The 19,171-nt window shown below is 44.5% G+C and overlaps 1 protein-coding gene across 5 annotated transcripts in view; it reads right to left on the bottom strand.

Annotated features, from left to right (window-relative positions):
- Positions 1-19,171, bottom strand: part of LOC117405716 (unconventional myosin-Ib) — a 67,556-nt gene that overhangs the window by 2,875 nt on the left and 45,510 nt on the right. The window contains exons 14-31 of one of the 5 annotated variants that reach the window (XM_059032561.1): positions 14,969-15,073; positions 12,778-12,840; positions 12,261-12,461; positions 11,685-11,911; positions 11,122-11,322; positions 9,908-10,001; positions 9,242-9,391; positions 8,289-8,357; positions 7,972-8,058; positions 7,446-7,532; positions 5,973-6,059; positions 4,521-4,607; positions 3,114-3,188; positions 2,731-2,865; positions 2,331-2,437; positions 1,793-1,929; positions 906-1,057; positions 218-345 (exon numbers count right to left, since the gene is read on the bottom strand). In XM_059032561.1, the coding sequence (XP_058888544.1) occupies positions 218-345; positions 906-1,057; positions 1,793-1,929; positions 2,331-2,437; positions 2,731-2,865; positions 3,114-3,188; positions 4,521-4,607; positions 5,973-6,059; positions 7,446-7,532; positions 7,972-8,058; positions 8,289-8,357; positions 9,242-9,391; positions 9,908-10,001; positions 11,122-11,322; positions 11,685-11,911; positions 12,261-12,461; positions 12,778-12,840; positions 14,969-15,073 (2,192 nt within the window). The remainder of the gene's footprint in view (positions 1-217; positions 346-905; positions 1,058-1,792; positions 1,930-2,330; positions 2,438-2,730; positions 2,866-3,113; positions 3,189-4,520; positions 4,608-5,972; positions 6,060-7,445; positions 7,533-7,971; positions 8,059-8,288; positions 8,358-9,241; positions 9,392-9,907; positions 10,002-11,121; positions 11,323-11,684; positions 11,912-12,260; positions 12,462-12,777; positions 12,841-14,968; positions 15,074-19,171) is intronic. The other 4 variants (XM_059032563.1, XM_059032562.1, XM_059032564.1 and 1 more) reach the window with 4 other exon arrangements.

Here is a 19,171-nt window from a genome sequence, read left to right as displayed (position 1 = left end):
AGAATATGAATTAATACCAGGAACGGAAATAAGACTCTTATTGCATAGCAGTTTCACCCATTCCAGGTGTTGCTATGCGCTTGATTAGCTACAGTGTGCATCGGTAACAAGCGCAGGTGTGCATTATTAAACTCATAGTAAAACCAGGAGAGGATCAAGCTGCTATGCAACGGGAGTGTTGTTTCCCCCCTGAATACGACAATGAGAGTGATCTTACTCATCCGTTATCTCGATTTGAATCTTCTCCTTGGTCAGGTTGAGTCCTGCCCGGTACAGTTTGGTGATGATCTCAATTACCCGCTCGCTGTTCAGTAAGAAATCCCCCTTGGCAGCTGCTGTTGTCCCCTGTGGCAATAAAAGAATCGAATAAAGTAGCTAAAAAATGAATAATTCCACTTCCCCTTGATTGCTGAAAGACCAACTTGTACAGGATTACCAAACAGTTTTGTAATGCTTCTCTTGCATTTGTAAAGCTCTTGCATGCAATGCCCCAGCCTCCAATTGATCTCTACAGTTATGTGGCTCTTTTCTCTTCCAGGCTGACCTCTCGGGCTACTGCAAACATTCTCTCCTATAAACACAGCCAGCACTCCGTCGCTCTTACCAGCTTGCATCCAGAACAATAAAAAAGGAATCCAATGAAACAAAGGGTCTTGAGAGCTTTAACCCCTTCAGGTAACAAGCTCATTGAAAACAATTAAGGAAGTTAGCATAATTTTATTTGCGGGATGCATATGTCCTTTAAAAAGGGTTAAAATACAAGTACATTTTCAAAGCAGGTGCAGGACTGCACAAAGTCATGCACAGCAGTGCACAGCAATAGCACACTTACAGCAGAGCTGTCTGGATAAGTGAATGCCATGAAAGCTGATCAAACCCTTAATGCTCGAGTCAGCTGGTCTCACCTCTTTGACCCGCAGAGCAAAGAACCCATCACTCTGTGCGCTCATGGAGACACTGGTGAGCTCAGCCAGTGGTACACTGGACTTGATCTGATGACCCGACTTCTGGTCGGCCAGCATGAATTTGTTCTTGGTCAGCAGGAAGATTCGCTGAGCTCCCTGAAGGAGAGAGATAACAGTACATTACAGACTATGGAAAGACAGGTCACATCTGTTATACAGATATATATGTACAAAGATGCCATGCACAGGGCTCCCAAGTGGCGCATCCAGTAAAAGCACTCGCGTAGACTGCAGGATGCACCCTATAGTTTGGATGTCGCCGGTTCGAGTCCAGGCTATTCCTTTGCCGATGGAGGACGGGAGCTCCCAGGGGGCGGTGCACAATTGGCCGAGCGCCGCCCGGGGGGAGGGAGGGTTAGGTCGGCCAGGGTGTCCTCAGCTCACTACCACCCTTGTGGTCTGGCTGGGCGCCTGCGGGCTTGCCTGTAAGCTGCCCAGGGCTGCGTTGTCCTCCAACGCTGTAACTCTGGGTGGCTGCATGGTGTGTAAAAAAGCGGGCGGCTGACGGCACACGCTTCGGAGGACAACGTGTGTTCGTCTTTGCCCCTCCCGAGTCAGCGCAGGGGTGGTAGCGGTGAGCTGAGCTAAAACAAAATAATTGGACACTACTACATTGGGGAGAAAATAACAAAAAAAAAAAAAATCTAAAATAATTGGCGACTACTAAATTAAAAAAAAAAAAAAAAAAAAAAAAAATCCTAGTAGGGGATGTCTGGTGGAGCGCCTGGTTTTTGGTTCTCTTCAGAGTCCTGCTGCAGCACACTGAATGCCAACGCCATGCCACAGACAGACAGGTCCCATTCTCCAGTGCTCCCGTATCAAAGCACTTGCCTTGCCATTGGCCCTGTTGATTTTGTTCACAACGTCTGCGAAGATGATCTTCTCCTCCACCAGGCTGTTGAGTTTCTGGTATCTGGGGTTCTTGTTGATTTCCAGGTAGTCCCCTTGGAATGGCTGACCGACGCTGCAGTGACACAGAGAATGAAGAAAACCTCATCTGTTAGGCTGCAGCAAACAGGGGAAAATGTTGTCTTCTTTTTGTACTTTAATAATAAAAGCAAATAAAAAGAAGTGTGTTTACAGTGCTTGTTACTTCCCATCTCATTGCTAAAGAACAGTGACTCCAGACACTCCCTGCCTGCTGGGGTACAAGCAGTGACTCCAGACACTCCCTACCTGCCAGAGTACAAGCAGTGACTCCAGACACTCCCTACCAGCCAGAGTACAAGCAGTGACTCCAGACACTCCCTGCCTGCTGGGGTACAAGCAGTCACTCCAGACACTCCCTACCTGCCAGAGTACAAGCAGTGACTCAAGACACTCTCTACCTGCCAAGTACAAGCAGTGACTCCAGATACTTCCTACCTGCTGGGGTACAAGGCCTTCTTGTCCTTAAAGATCTCACTAGCCTCCAGCTTCTCCTCATAAATTGCCTTCTTCTGGTCTGTGAACTGGCCCCTGTACTTCTTGCACTACGGAAATAAACAAACATTCACAAAAATAAAAATCACTGGCAATTTGATGCAAGCTTTGTTTATCATGATATATTAACCAATTAACAAATTATGGTATACTGAACTGGGCTTGTCTGACCCAACTTCTGATTTACAGTATACTGGAATCATAGGGTTTCAACTCACAATGTACTTTCATTATTTAAAAGGGGGAATTTCTAAAGCTCCAAGCTCGTGAGTGAGCAACTATAGTAACAGTCTCGGGTCTCGTGCCGCGCGGGCGAGGGTTTGGAATCTGAAAGCCAGTGTACCCTCCAGAGGTGGAAGATTCTCCTCAGCTCCTTATGGGTGGAGTCCAGGAAGAGGTAGGGTCTAGCTGGCCAGGTCTTGTCACTGGGGGACATAGAGGGTGTCTTATTCTTTAGTTCCAGGAAGTACTTCTGCATCTGGAAGACACAAATAAACATCCTAGTTTACACAGCTGCTCACTCACTGAACTTGAACTTGAGGCCAGATCAAGTTCCATCTATAATCGTGGTCACCACATTTGATATTTATAATACATGACATAGCCAGAGGGCAGCACCTCTTCACAGGTCATCACTTGTTCTGTACGATCTTCCCACACCTGCACATGAGAGTCAATGTCAATGCTGCTCTCAGTGACAGGGCAGCAGTAAGCGGTGTCACTTACGATTCTCTGGATAGTAAACTCGTAGATCCTCTTGCCAGCATGGGCCCGGAAGAACTTCCTGTATTCCCGTCGCACCTGGGGAGTAAAAAATGGGACATTTCATCAGCTTGGACCACCAGGATAACCAAGAGCGATTTGGAAGCTGAGAACACAAAGACTGTGGACAGAGGTGACGGTACAGGTCAGTGTGGCACTGCAATAACGGACAACACAGACTGGAGCACTGGGGATAGGCTTCAAGTGTCAGACAGGTGGTTAGTCACAAATTCATTCTTGACAAACAAACATTAAAAAAAAACAAAAAAAACACACAAACATGGAATAAATTACTACATTCAAATGAGATCATGGACATCTTGTTTGAACTATGTCCTCCAACATACCTGGCAATGTTAATTAGTAACCTGGTCAATATCTTCACTGCCATTCACTCTAGCTTACTGTGGCAACATCCATCCAGCCTACAGTGCTCAACTCTAACTCATCTATGTATGCTATAGGCATGCCTGCTCCCCACTCAGCCAAGCCCACCCATCTCCCTCTAGCTCAAAACAACCCAATTCTTGACCTTCGACTGCTCTACCTCCTTGTTTAACTGGTTCAAAAATACACAGAAGAATTTCAATGGTTCTATCTGAAATTCTTCTAGGGAAACCCTTTAGCGCCTCAGTCTTCAAGTTATGCTGTCAAACCCAGTAAATGTAATTAATTTCTGCAACAGCCAAGACCATTAACAACCTGATTCAGTTTTAGATTCACATCACCATTAAATTAAAAAAAGAGTGATAACAAGAGGACACAACCCAAGCCTGCCACACAGCACTGGCATGTTAGACAGAGACCGTTTCTCCATCTCCCATGGCTAGATGTGGGATTACAGGGTTAGTAGGTGAGACAGACTCTTCCAGCAGAGTGTAACGGGTCCCAAATACAGCAGGTCTCTCAGACAGGCAAGGAATCAGGCAGGCCAGTGATAAAACAACTACATTATGCAGATTCAATGTTGTGCAGGTCATACACACTGCACTAGAGATCATCCCTGATTTTGGTCAAGACGATTCTTTTTTTATGTTGCAATTTAACTTCCCCCCACACCCCCCCCTTTCCAAAAAGCCATATTTCAAAGTTGAACTCATTTTGATGGATTAAATAAAGCCTGATATTCATCACGGTTTATGACCTTTTTATTTTTTAACATAAAACAATTGGTATATTTAACAGTCCAGAAAAATCACATACATACAACAGTTTCAAGTGTATTTATCATTTGATTCCTCCACTGCACAAAGTAAATCTCTTATATGCAAGACTGCCTGCCTGTCTGCCTGCCTGGACCCTAGATCTGCCCCCTACCCCGGCCCCCACCAGCATGTCTGGGGAGCGTGGGGGCGGGTTAGATAAAGGTACCTTCAGTCCAAGCCAATAAGCCCAAATGACATCGACTGCGTGTTTACACCTGGCTTCTTCCTTTAAGCGTTTCAGCTCCCTGCGGGCCTGGAAAGGAGGCAAAGAACCAGGGGAGAGAGAGAGAGAGAGATTGAAAAACAGAAGAGAAGAGAGAAGGGGAGGGGGCAGTCTCCTTCAACAGCAAAGAAACTCCAAGCGCTCCATTAAACCTGAAAGGTGGAGCAGGGGAGTCCGTCATCTACTAGCAGGGCCCTGGAAGTTGGCTTCTTCCCATCTCTTTGTATGCCCTTCTTCCATGCCATTGCTTTTTGTCCCCTAACCAGCAGCAGAGCAGTCTGTGCTTAGAAGCAGGCATGCAGGGGGGGGGGGGGGGGGGTGACAGAAAAGCAAGGAGGAAACCAGACTGGGTGCCCTGGACACATAGAAATATTCCCTTTTTTATTGAAAGTAACTTGTTAAGTAAAATAATAATATACAACAAAAAAAATGGGTCAATAAAATTTAACACTATGCTCCTAAAAGAACTCCTAGAACGGAATTGGGAGGGAAAATGGTAAATAATTAGAATTGTTATCATTATTATTAAACACTACACGTCTGAAAATACACAACCTCTTCAATATCTAGGTTTCTAGTAAGTGTGTTCATAAGGAATCTCTTACCAAACTGGACTACAACTCCCAGAAGTCTTTGCTATTTCTAGCAGGCCTATGGATATGTTTTATGATGATTCGGATTTCTTTCAGGTATTTTTACACCATGTGAGGATCATGGATTTTCGCAAAATTAAATATGAAGATTAAATATTAGCTTAAGACCTTAGTGTCCAGCAAACGCAGCGTGTGTGTTGCACCTTGTTGACATTAATACCAGTTCAGAATCAGCTCAAATTTGTATAATTAACAAGTATTAACTTTGTTTAATTCTATAATACTATTTTTTTTTTTTTTGGCACAAACCAGACTTATAGCTAGATAAAACAAGCAGCATATTGTATTTGCCTACACAGGTTAGCCGTTTCTGCAGTGAATATGTTTTTCTACGCCTTCGGATATGTTTTTCCATGCCTTCGGATTCAGAAGTCATTGTCTGGTGATGATGTATTCTATGTATTACTGCAGCTGCTTCTCTCTCCCCAGTAGAACCCCCGCTTGCATCCTAGACTACAAGCAGAGGCTTGTATCCTTTTCCATGACATCCACTTGATTGCAACTGAATTGTTTGTTTTACTGATACAGCAAAAATATTTGTTATGGTTTGCAGCTGGACTAAAGACAAGACAACCATACGACAATGCGATACACCATCTGTAATGTAATGACTTTAATGTCACTTATATAGACAAAAGTTTCTGTGGATGATCAACGTGAGTGAGTGAGGGGTTTAGTGAGGGGTTTAGTGGGGGGTGGGTGGGGATGCAGGATGGATGGAGGATGGCAGGTTCCTAAATACCTTCGTTCCCTGCCAGGAAGCCCAAATAACAGTGACAGCGCGTTTATTCCTGGCTTCCTCCTTCAGACGCCTCAGTTCCCTCCGTGCCTGCGGGAGGGGCGTGGTTACAGAGCAGTGGGCGGGGTTAGAGCGTGTAGGGGCGGAGACGGAGAGAGAGAGAGAGAGAAGCAGTGAGAAAACATTGGCGAGAGCAGAGAGAGACAGATAGGAGATAGAGAGAGGTCTCATTGACCTTCGATTGTTATCCCGAGTCCTAGTCAACAACAACAAACAAATCTTAGGTGTATGAATGTAACCAAGCACAGAGCTGGGGTCCACCTGGTGGCTTGCGAACCCTGTTACCCTGGAGGGGTACTCTGTGCTAATACATTTGAATGTGGTGGTGGCGCTATAAGCCGTATACATTATTTAATATGTTTTATTTATATTCTTGATGCTTTTCAAATGATATTATATTCATAATGTATTCCAGTCATTTCACTTTGATATCTCTGCTCTGTTCAGGAATCCTGGTGCCCCTCTGCAGTGTGTGGCTGGGCCACAGTGTTAAGAAACGTTGAGAAATAAAGGCTCTGAAAAGGGGCTCTGGCAACCAAGCAGACATGCAAGACTACTCATGGATCCTACAGCATCTTATTAACTTGGAGAGTTTTGTTTCTGCACCAAAACATTATTTTATAAGCAAAAGCAGGATAAGGTGGCGGAAGGCCTGCCCAGATAACTGGAAGAATGAAAAGCAAAAAGAAAAAAAAAGCAGCTACTGACTCTCAAATATAAATACCAGCGCTTTGGAGATACAGATGCAATCAAAGGCTACACTCTGCTTCACCTCAGGGTACTATACAGCATGTCCTGTAACCAAAGTAGCAATAAGACTGCCCATTGGGACCCTGTGACTGTGCAGCACATGTGTGTCGCTGGACCGTGCCGAGCACAGTGTAGTAGTCAAGAGATTTATTATTAAATCATGTGTTTGTTTGGTTTTTTAAGCAGTACCAACTTAAAATCATCTTGAGGTCCACATTCGGTGCAACCATAAACATACTGAGTCACCAGTATCTGCTGTACTACACCCTGTTTTTACAGTATTTTTACAGATTCAACCAACACAAGTTAGTACAAAAAATAAATACATTAAATCATTTAAGTGATGAGGTTAGGATGATAAATTAAAATGCGTGTTATTCCCCAGTCTCTCTCTAAACCCTCCTCCTCAATTCAAAAAAGAAAGCCTAGAAAAAAAAGGTTATAATTAAAGCACAAAAATAAATAAATAAATAAATAAGAACTCTGAATGTTAATTGTAGAGCAGTATGAAGGGAGGCGAGGGTTATGGTAGTTTGAAGGATTAGAAGATGCAGGAGTGAGTATGGGATGGGTGTGACTGGGGATGGGAGAGGGTTACTGTGTGCTGGGGATTGTTGGGGTGGTTGGAGATGCAGGATGGATGGAGGACGGCAGGTTCCTAAATACCTTCGTCCCCTGCCAGGAAGCCCAAATAACAGTGACAGCGTGTTTATTCCTGGCTTCCTCCTTCAGACGCCTCAGTTCCCTCCGTGCCTGTGGAAGGGGCGTGGTTACAGAGCAGTGGGTGGGGTTAGAGCGTGTGGGGGTGGAGACAGAGAGCGAGAGAGAGAAGCAGTAAGAACACTCAGCTCACAGCCACAGGTGAGCAAGGGAAAGAGAGAGAGAGAGAGAGAGAGAGAGAGAGAGAGAGAGAGAGACAGAGAGAGAGAGAGGTGGGCTATTGTTGTAAGTATTTTAGTATTATTATTATTATTATTTATTTCTTAGCAGACGCCCTTATCCAGGGCGACTTACAATCGTAAGCAAAAACATTTCAAGCGTTAAAGTATTGCCACCTTTAAACTGGAACGGACCTCAGAGTATTTAGCTCTTATAAAAGAACCCCATTTCCATTATTAAAAGAACAGTATTTAATGAAACAGGGCCGTGTGCTGTAAGACTTCACACGCTGTTGGAAATAAAGCCCTCTTACCCGAGTTCCGTGCCAGTATGCTCCGATAGTTGTCACAGCCTCCTCACACCGCTTCTGGTACTTCAGTTCCCGCAGGATCTTGCGAGCCTGGAGGGAAGGAAATGAAAAGCGGTAAGGTTAGGGTCACCAGGGTGACAGAATAATGAGGTCAGCAGTATATCACCACCCCTTGAATTAAATTGGTCTATATCCAATATATCCCCACTGTCCCCAGAAGGTGTCCCTGTTGAGTCATTTAACACTATGGTGAGCTGTGCAGTAGCTGGAAAGAATGGTAATCCAGAGAGTAACCTTTGAGTAAGTTGAAGGCCACTTACCTTCCAGCCTCGAATGAAAGACTGGACGATCACTGCAGAACTCTTGGTTTTCTTGTACTTCTTTTGTTGCTGTGAAATTGGAAAAGAAAAGACTTTAAAAAGGACGTGACTTTTTCTAACCAGAATTCACGAACACGAAAAATATATTTGTGCCACTTTTAGTATTCCATGGGACTTAACATGAGCACAAGCATCATCTTTCAGGATCAATACGGCAGGCACAGCGAAGCTTTCAGGCCTACTAGGAGGGTTACGGGCTGGGATTACTGCAGAGGCGCAGCTGGATGACACCACAAATGCTTAGTATTATTTATTTAACCAGGAAAGTCCCATTGAGATTGAAATCTCTTTTTCAAGGGAGACCTGGTCAAGAAGGTGGCATTTAACAACACACAAAAAAATAAAATAAAAATGAGGACGACCGATAGAAACAAGTTAATCAAAACTACAACAAACAATTTAGGAGCACTGGCCAAACAAAAATATGTCTGAGCTACATCGATTTCTTTTTTGTTTCAAAGCCTTTAAAAAGGAGTCAGAACAGTTTCAGTTCTTCCTGAAGTTTATTCCAAGACCATGGAGCAAGAAAATGGAATGTCTTTTTTCAAATTCCATACAAAAACTTTAGGAACTGAAAAAACTTAGAATAGTCAGAGATCTAAGATTAGAAGAACTACTAGAAGTAATTAGCAATTTAAAATAATCTGGGTTTTTGCCAAAGACTGCTTTATCAACAGTTATGTAGCAGTGTTTCAATCATCGCAAAGGTAAAGAAGTCAGAGCAGCCAATCTATATAAATCACAATGATGAAGAGAATAACCCAGGTTGGTTATAAACCTCAATGCAGAATGGTCCGTGGTGGTACATGCTTCATGTGGTGTGATGCATTTAGATCTGCTGGGGTCGACCATGGGCTTCAGCAGACTTAAAGCAATAAAAGGAGGCTCCTTACTGCGTATCTGCGGTACCAGGCAGCGACAGTGACCTGGCTGCTCTTCATCAGCAGGAAGCGGGTGCGGGTCTTCCAGCCGCGGAAGATCTTCTGGATGAGTGTGGCGAGCCCGTGCAGGCGCCGCTTCCTCTGCTCCTCCAGGGAAAAGAGCTGCGAGGCGGCAGGGTCAGAGGTCAGAGTTCAGGGGGCATGACATTCAGCACTGTTGGATCTGCAGTCATGTTTATTATTACTGGAATCCCATTTACACTTCCATTCAACTTCTAAATAAAAATGCAAGAGCAATCCAGCTTTTGACAATAGGAGGCACTTGTAGATGTAATATTGACTCTATCCTTATTATTTATCTATCCCTTTACCCAGCCCACCCCTTTAATTCTGGCCCCCTCATCGACACCCATGGTGAGCTCTACAGTGATGTAGGTGTGTAATAAACTGTGCTGTCCACCCTCCAACATCCTGGCTGTACTGCTTCTGAGCTCTCCCAGGGGAAGAGTTAACCTTGAAGGCAGGAGGTCAGTGTGTGAGCTGTGATCATCATGAAGGGCAGAGAATACCATTGACATGTTTGCAACATTCTCGGCAGCACTGCATTGTAACCATGCTGATCCCGGTTCTTGAACTTTAACCAAGTACAGACAGACATACAAACGCGTGACTCCATACCGTTCTGGGATTTCTTATGAAGATCTTTGACCTGCCGTAGGAGTACTCCTCTGCTGGGATCTGAAGGTCTTTGAGGAGCACCTCCACACCATCCCTGTAGAGCACAAGAGAGCTGCATTAAACAGACTGGTTCTCTTCCAGGGCCCTGCCGAGGTGCACTATCATAACAGCATGCTAGATCATTTGAAGTAAGCGCAGAGCTCTGTCGACACAAACAGCAAAGATTGGAGGGTTTTTTTTTTACCCCCCCTCTTAGAAAAAAAACAGTGCAGGGATGTAAAGAAGACTCCCATTGCACAGCAGTTTGATCCATTCCTGGTTTTACAGTGAGTTTAAAATCAGACACACCTTAGCTTGTAACCTATACACTGGGGTTAATCAAGCGCATTGTAAAACTTGGAATAGGTGAAACAGTAATGCAATATCAGTCTTATTTCCATCCTTGCAGGTTTTTTTTCTAAAAAGGGGGGTAAAAAATACAATATTTCCTCCTTTCCATCCCTGAAACTACACTACAAAACAGGGACCATTAGTTTAAATGAAGCTCTATGCTATTCAGCTTAAGCATGTTTGCAGGATGTTGCACATATGAATCACACTATAGAAGATGGGGCTGGATGAAGGACAAGAAGAAGCCTGCATGCTCTGGCAGAGAGGTGTGGATTGAGGGGGCAGCCCGCCCTCCCATACAAAGCACAGCTCTGCCGTGGAGAAGCAGTTAGGATTCTCAAGTGGGAAGATTGCTATCTCTCAGCTGTGTAATCTAGAAGTCTGTTTGCATAACTGCAGAACGGTATCAGTAACCTTCCTTTGCAATGAGACAAGTTATCACCTGCCCTAGCGGCAGCAGAACGACTCGAAATGCAGGAAAAACCCCCACAGAAGACAGGCGTTTACTTCAGGACTGGATAATCAGCGTCAATATGCATTTTCAATAAGAGTGGCCTTACTCGGTGTATAGAAATGTACAGTAAAGCATCTGATGTTTTATTTGCTAACAGCATGATGGAAGAAGACCTGATTTTGCCCCTACTCTGTGTTAAAGTACAGCATTAAAACCCAATTAAGCCCATGTCAAATGAAAGTAACCCCTACATATGCTGCACAAAGAAGTAGAATTGTGATACTGTGGTTATGAATGAAGCCCATGCAGCCACTCCCCCATTAGCAGCTCCCTGGAGTGTCTGTACAGGCAGGCTTCACTGGCCTCTCACCTGGCTTGCCCCCTCCAGTGTGGCCAGGTCTGTTTGCACAGCATCTTGTAGCGCTCCAGGCAGGCCTCGTAGGGCTGGCGGAAAGCATAGCCCGCCCTCCTCACCCTCACGTTCTCCATCAGGCCCAGGTAACGCACCTGGTGGCACACCAGCGAATCTGTGAAGATGTGGGACGCTTTCTGGTCGTTGGGCTTGATGCACCTGGAATGGACGTACAGTTATCACACAGGGGCGGCGGCCAAGGGAGCTAGACTGACAGACAGAGTGCTGGGAATTGAAGTGTTCCACTTGACATGCAGCGTACATCAGGAGATGCAGCTCATGCACAGACAGACACAAAGAGCCCAGGGCAAAACATTATTAAAAATTGGTTATCTGCTAGCTGTCAATTCTGCAAAAAGGACACCTCACCATGAGTAATGGACTGTTATCAAGAAAGCATATTCAAAGTAAAATTGATTTATTGGCCATGAAGCTCAGAAAAAAAAACACACGCATGAAGAACTGGAATCAGATCCATGCACTTTAGAATCTGGATGACTCGATTCCAGTGTAATGCCCACCTGATGTAGTTGGGATTTTTGGTCTGCAGGTTCTTCATGAGCGTTGCCACCGAGGTCTTGAACTGGGAACCGGCGGTGGGGGGCCTCTTGAGGTTGATCTTGGCGGGGTTTCCGTCGGGGAAGAGGCTCTTAATGAGGCTGTGATTGGCTTTCCACATGGCCTGGGAGAGGTCCCGGTACAGGAGGTCGTTATTCTTATCCATGAAGCCCTCCACGTGGTACAGCACCTGCGGACCAGGGGAACACACAGCTCTCTGCTTTACAATCTCACTTTCCTTTGACTATTTTAATAATCAAAACAGTTACATATCTAAATACTTTAAATTAATCCAGCTTGGGTCTCCCTACTTATTAATATTACTACATACAATAAAAATAAATCACAGTGTGGACTTGCTGTATACACCGTTCCTTTTCTCCTTCGTTTTTGTTTCTCGCTTCCAGCTCGAAAGTGGTTTGCATGCGGATTGCATGGAGGATTTGAGAATCGATTCCTCAAGCAGGTTGCTTGAAGCATGCAAACGAGGTAGTTGAAAGCCCCCGTGCGGGTGCTTCAGCAGGACTGCTGTCCTGTACCTTGCCGGCGTAGTGCTGGATGCGGAAGCAGTTGTGGGGCAGGCTGTGGTCGTTGAGGAACTTGGAGCTCTTGCTCATGCGGCTCTCGAAGTGCTGGTGGTCCGCGCAGACCTGATTGAGCTTCTCCAGGAAGGTGGAATCTGTGACCGTCCCGGGACGCAGACACTCCTCGTCCAGCATGGCCATGATCCCATTGGTGTTCTGGGGAGAGACGGAGGAGTGAGATGAGGAAAGGGCATCACATCTCCAAGACTTACCAGGAATTACAAGTGAGTTCAGTCAAATCATGCTTTTTTCAGCTTATACAAATATTCATATTTAAAAAAGCAAAATAAATATATTGCTGGATTAGATTTTATTGCTCAGGTACCTGATACACTGTTCAAGCAGCTTGCGTTCATGTGTTAGTAAATTGTTTTAATGACAAACACCAACAACAACAATAATAATAATAATAATAATAATAATAATAATAATAATAATAATAATAATAATAATAACAACAACAACAACTTACATTTTCAATCAGGTCACAGATGACAGAATTGTTGAAATACTCAATGTGCGTCCATTCAATACCCTGCAACACAGAACATACAGTTTGAAACTCAAACCCCATGTGCACCACTCCAATCTTGAACTGCTATGTGCAGTATAAAAGCAGACATGAGACCACCAGTGCACAGCAGTTCAACCATTTAATGGTGTGAAAACTGGAGTGTAATGCAAAGTCACACTTTAAAAGCCTAGATCTGAAATCATACATGTGACTGGTTGTGAAAAGTCTGAGCTCTTTACAGTGTACAGTATATCTGATTCACACAGCATGGGCCCTCACTGCAGAGATGGAGGTAAGCTTGCTTCCTCCTCATTCCTTCTTCCAGATTCATGTCAATTTCCCATGCACTCCACTGGCAGTTCGCCAAGATCACAGCAGCTTTGTGCACTCGCACAGATGTAAAAAATGAAAACAAAACCATTCCCTTGCTGGAAGTGAATGCGTGTTTACCCTTCACAGCCCAGGACAGAGCCTGCATGAAGGATCAGGTGCATCAGCTGACCCTCAGTACTTGGAGCAGCCCTCGTGCTAGTGACTGCCCTTTGTTCCGACACACACAAGGCTTAGAGAAGTCAATAGGCATGAAATCCATCAAGTACTGGCATTAGTACTGCAACAGGGTGGAGGCTGGGCACACACCCCACACACCGCAAACGAGCCTCTTAACCACAATGCAAGAGAGCTGGGCTTGTCAGCATTTAACTTCATCTCACCGACAGGGGACAGGACAAAATCCGTAACGGCAGTGTATCGCCCGACACTGCCCACGACAGGATGCGCCCTTACGCCCGTGACGGCAGTGTATCGCCCGACACTGCCCACAACAGGATGCGCCCTTACGCCCGTGACGGCAGTGTATCGCCCGACACTGCCCACAACAGGATGCGCCCTTACGCCCGTGACGGCAGTGTATCGCCCGACACTGCCCACAACAGGATGCGCCCTTACGCCCGTGACGGCAGTGTATCGCCCGACACTGCCCACAACAGGATGCGCCCTTACGCCCGTAACGGCAGTGTATCGCCCGACACTGCCCACAACAGGATGCGCCCTTACGCCCGTGACGGCAGTGTATCGCCCGACACTGCCCACGACAGGATGCGCTCTTACGCCCGTGACGGCAGTGTATCGCCCGACACTGCCCACAACAGGATGCGCCCTTACGCCCATAACGGCAGTGTATCGCCCGACACTGCCCACAACAGGATGCGCCCTTACGCCCGTGACGGCAGTGTATCGCCCGACACTGCCCACGACAGGGTGCGCCCTTACGCCCGTAACGGCAGTGTATCGCCCGACACTGCCCACGACAGGATGCGCCCTTACGCCCGTAACGGCAGTTTATCGCCCGACACTGCCCACGACAGGATGTACCCTTACGCCCGTGACGGCAGTGTATCGCCCGACACTGCCCACGACAGGATGCGCCCTTACGCCCGTAACATGGAGACTAAGTCAATTGGTTACTTTTACACCGTGGATAATCAAGCTCATAGTGAAACCTGGAATGAGTGAAACTGCTATGCAATGGGAGTCTTATTTCCACCCCTGTATTAAAGAGAGGGGGTGTTGAGAAGACACTGGAAACAGAGACAAACCAAATCTGGGGGATAGGTTTGTATTCCAGGGGTATGATTCACGTGTGAGAGAGAGAAAGTCTTTGAGTATTTTGTCTGCAAAATGAATGCATTACATTGTTAAGTTCTGAAACCAATCGCTTAGCAAGCCATTATGATAACTGTGTGAGCTAAGCTTAAGGGCACTGTGCTAATGGCACAATGCAATCAAGCTGGATACACAGTACTTACCTTGAGCACAGGGGAGTAGGTGCCCTTGGATTACAGTATTAAACACTTCATCATTTGATATTTTATATAATAAAAAGTTACATAACACTGTTTTATATAATCCACTGTATTATCTTTTTATTTTCATCAGGCTACACTGATGAGAGATTGCTGTTCTTGGTCATTATATTGGATTGTATTTAAGGTGGTGAAACAGAAAGCAAGCAGGAGTGTATTGCTTTACAACCCTTTGGTTATATGGCCTTGCACTAGCAGGGGGAGGTCAAGGTGTTATTTCATTGCTGCTTAAGGGATGTGTAGGGAAAACTCCATAAGGAAAAGGAGGCACAGATGGAAGTTACCTCTCGGATGTATTCCTCCTGTTCCTCCCTCAGCGTAAGCTCAATGAAGATCTGCTGGAGTTTCTCGTTGCAGTAGTTAATGATGAACTGCTCGAAACTGTTTTCCTGTAGAAGAATATTCAGCATTAGTGGCATGTCTATAAACACTACCCCCATAAAAGAGCCTCTTTCAACTAGCTGATGGGCCTCTGCCTGGTCTTCAGATCCATACAGGACAGTGCCATTCAAAAAAGTCTTGCAACAGAACCACTGCAGTGAACCAGACCATTAAATTACTGTCAAGCCAATCACAACCATGGCCATTCCAAATACTTGCTCTGAGAATGTAGATGAACTGTAATTACATAGAATATAGTCATTTTAGATTCAATTCATTCCTCCCAAGAAGTAAAAACCAAACCATTGAACAGTAATACAGCCCCTTTATTCTTCTGTATTCAACACCCAGGAATTACACTACAGCCACCCCTGCCTTTCTGCTTGAATTAACACAAAGCATGTTAGTCTGATGTACTAGTGTGTTAGAATTAAATATTAAATATTACTGCAGGCGGACCTCTGGAGATGCAATGGTACCACCAATAGGACTGCCCCAAGACAAGGCAACTGTATTAACCCTCATGGCAGGGCTACAAAAGTCAGAAATCTACAGTGCTGCACTGTACATTGTACAATTCTACTGCACTCTTTTCCTGTGTGTGTGTGTGTGTGTGTGTGTGTGTCTGTGTGTGTGTGTGTGTGTGTGTGTGTCTGGTACCTTGGGGGAATACTGTGACACACATGCAATGTATTTGTGTAGGATTTTCTCCATAGAACATGTTTGTTTCTTATAAAAGGGGTGGGGGTGTGGGGGTTGGGTCTCCGGAAGCAACATTTGACAGCTACGTGGGACACACTGCACCTTCACACACACAGAAGCCACAGCAAACGCCTGCTTTCTCATGGTTCTACACACGAGGGAAGCGCAAAGCTGCTCTTCAAGGGGAAGTATCCAGGCAACTGTGCAAACCAGGCTTCCCTTCACTCTGCACCTCACCACGCCAGGAGGGTTTCATTACTGGATGGAAGCTCACAGGAGGGCATCAGCGAGGTACCAGCCAGGTTTGCAGCTAGAATACTGCCCCTTTGACTAGGTTTCTTACACAGATCAATGAGGTCTAAGAATTAGGACTAGAATTAAAGCATGCAGCCAAACGTTGTCACTGCAAACTTCATACTTACGCCATTCTGTTGTCATAGAAAACAAAATTAGGAGAGAAAAAACAACTGTCAGACCGTCACTCAGACTAACACTGTCCTACCATGTTTTTGCTGCTTTGAAGTCTTGCGAATTACAAAACCTTTTTAAGCAATTATTTAATTACCCGCCCCCCCCCGCCCCATATATAATGTATGAGAGATAACCGGAGGTACCTGTGCTATTCCTATAGCAACACAGCCTTTAGGATGGTTATGAAATCTATAATTACAATCTAGAATTACAATCTTTTGGAGAAATCCTAATGAATGCACACCAGCACATGCACAATGCACACTGCTAAATGCACATACTGCATACAAGCAGCTGCACCCATGTTCATGCTCGTTTACTACAGGCGATACAAGCTTGCTAAATCCTCCATGCCACAAACAGAAATGGAGCAGCTGCTGTTGGTTCACTGTATATTTCATTCATATGTACCTTCCTCCCCATGTCCTACACTGCCCTACATAGCTGGATCTCTATGTGGGAGAAAGGTTCTCTTTCACACAGTTCATAGGAAAGCAATTTCAAGCAGACTGTAACTCTTTCCTGGCACAGGCCCCTAGATCAGGAAGATAGATGCCCTATCCATGTGCCTGCATGTAAACAGGTTAACACACAGGGCTTGTTTTTGTGTTGCGATTGTGAAAGATCACAGACTGACTGCCCTGAAGACTAAAACACACAGAGTGGGGCAGGGAGGGAACCATCAAGTCTTTCAACCCATTTACAAAAATATCTTTGAAGAGTATGCAGCTCACCTTAGAAGGGGTGAGAAAACAGTTATTTTAACTTGTCCTCTGTGATGCACTGCAGATTAAGCTGCCCTGCAAGGGGTTGTTATAAAAGATGTTGAGGATTGCATTCAGCAAATCTCATATCACTTACTGTACCACCTTGCACACAGGCACCACATTGAGATGACTTGCAACCACTACTGTACAGTGTAAAATCAACTATTGATGAAAGGATTTAGAGATCATGAACCATCCCATATAACACAATCGCAACATACGACCTCTTATATAGTAAAAAAAAAAAAAAAAAAAAATGCAGTTTTTGGGATTTAAATTTTTTTGGGGGGAATGGAGTTTCTTAATTAAAATGAGCAATACTGAAATGAGTTTCATAGCCCTTTAGCTCTGGAGATTGGAGAAGATTCTTTGACAGAGGTTAAGGCATATCTAAGTACAATGTACAATAACATTTGATCTGCTAGTCGTCAGCTCCAACATCTAGGCCACTCTGCACCATTAACATGCAAGATGCAAAATAAATTGAATGAAATCATCATTACATTGTAATCTATTACAATCCCTTTGCTTTTAAATGCACAGCCTTTTATCCTGTGAAATGCCAGATTGAGAAAGTCTGGAGCTGGTATGAGGGTGGACTGCTGACTGCAGTACAATGTGAGAATTATGGAGGCTTCCAGATCGCACTCCTACCCGTCCGTCTGCTGCTGACTGGCATTCTCAAGCCTGTTTTTTCTGTTCACAATACCAGCACTCACAAGACTATACAGGGCTCAACCTGGAGTGGAAATTGCTGAGAGATGAAGATCAGCAATGCAGAAACAAATGCTCTGAAATGAAGCAACTTCCACAGAATCAGCAAGATGCCTTTTCTGCAAACACAATGAAAAGGTATTGGCTTGTTAGCGGTTTCCTGGAAAGGGCTTGACTGGAATAAATCAGAGCTGGATTATTTTTTTTTATTTTACAGCACAGAGGAATCCTCTGGATTGCATCAGTGGTTATCAGAGGACTCGCCTGCAGGTGCATTCCATGCTGTAACATGCTGCACCCAGTCACACCAACCCTAGCACTGAGGGACTTCCTGTCCTGCCAGAGGACTTCTGTGCTGCTCAGTTTCATCATGCAAAGTAAATCAAGAAACATTCCTATGGAAAGTTACATGAAAAACAAAACATCAAAAAGGTCCCTGGGAAGCACTGCCAAGGAGGGATATCTATAGCGATACAATCCACACAAAAGGGTTTTAAACAACAAAACACAGTTTTATATTAAATCAGTTTCCCCAAAGTTTGGCATCAGGAGGGGATTGAAGTGTTGAGAAGCAGCACAGGAGTGGGCTATGGGCAATATATATATGGGAGAATTCTCTTTTACACATGAACTCCCAAAGACGTGGAATTGTTTCCATCATAGTATGAATATCAAATCTGATAAATTGTCCTTCTCTGGTTTCAAAGATAATTCTTGGGAATTGTTTAGAACCTCCTGCCAATGCTTCTTTCAGTCCACATTAACAAATAGCTATGACTTATTTCTACTTTTCTTCAATCTATGCTGCTGATTAAGCAATCTAGGTAAAGTACATTGAGCAAGGTACTTCACCTATATTGCTCCAGTAAAAACCCAACTGTATAAATGGGTAATTGCATGTAAAAATAATGTGATATCTTGTAACAATTGTAAGTCGCCCTGGATAAGGGCGTCTGCTAAGAAATAAATAATAATAATAATAATAATAATAATAATAATAATAATAATAATAATAATAGTGTTTGTACATTGTACACATTGCAAGTGTCTTTTTTCAGCTTGGACTGTGGAGTAGCAAAAGACAACAATCTAAAACAAATGACCTTTATGTTCATAGAGCTCACATGACCAAGTTGACACTTCAGACAGAGCCTAGTGTTTACAGTACAAACACTGCCCTGCCCGGATCTCTCAGCAGTTGACTACACATATTTGATCAACAGGATTAGCAAGTCTGTGAGTGACATCTGGTACAGTATTGTTTTTTGCGAAATGTAACCACTGCTGTGGTGAAGAGCATTGTGGGTTGTCAGCGTGGTTATGAAACACGCTGCTGCGGTGAAGAGCATTGTGGGTTTATCCGTGCGGTTATGAAACACTGTGAAGGGATCGAACATGAACACAATTCTCTGGAGGCGTGCTCGGCATCATTTCATTGTAATGCAGTGTATA

Source organism: Acipenser ruthenus, chromosome 10 (genome assembly GCF_902713425.1).
Source record: "Acipenser ruthenus chromosome 10, fAciRut3.2 maternal haplotype, whole genome shotgun sequence".
NCBI lineage: Eukaryota > Metazoa > Chordata > Actinopteri > Acipenseriformes > Acipenseridae > Acipenser > Acipenser ruthenus.
The sequence above is the reverse complement of the archived record's forward strand: the minus strand, read 5'-3'. Positions and strand labels throughout refer to the sequence as shown.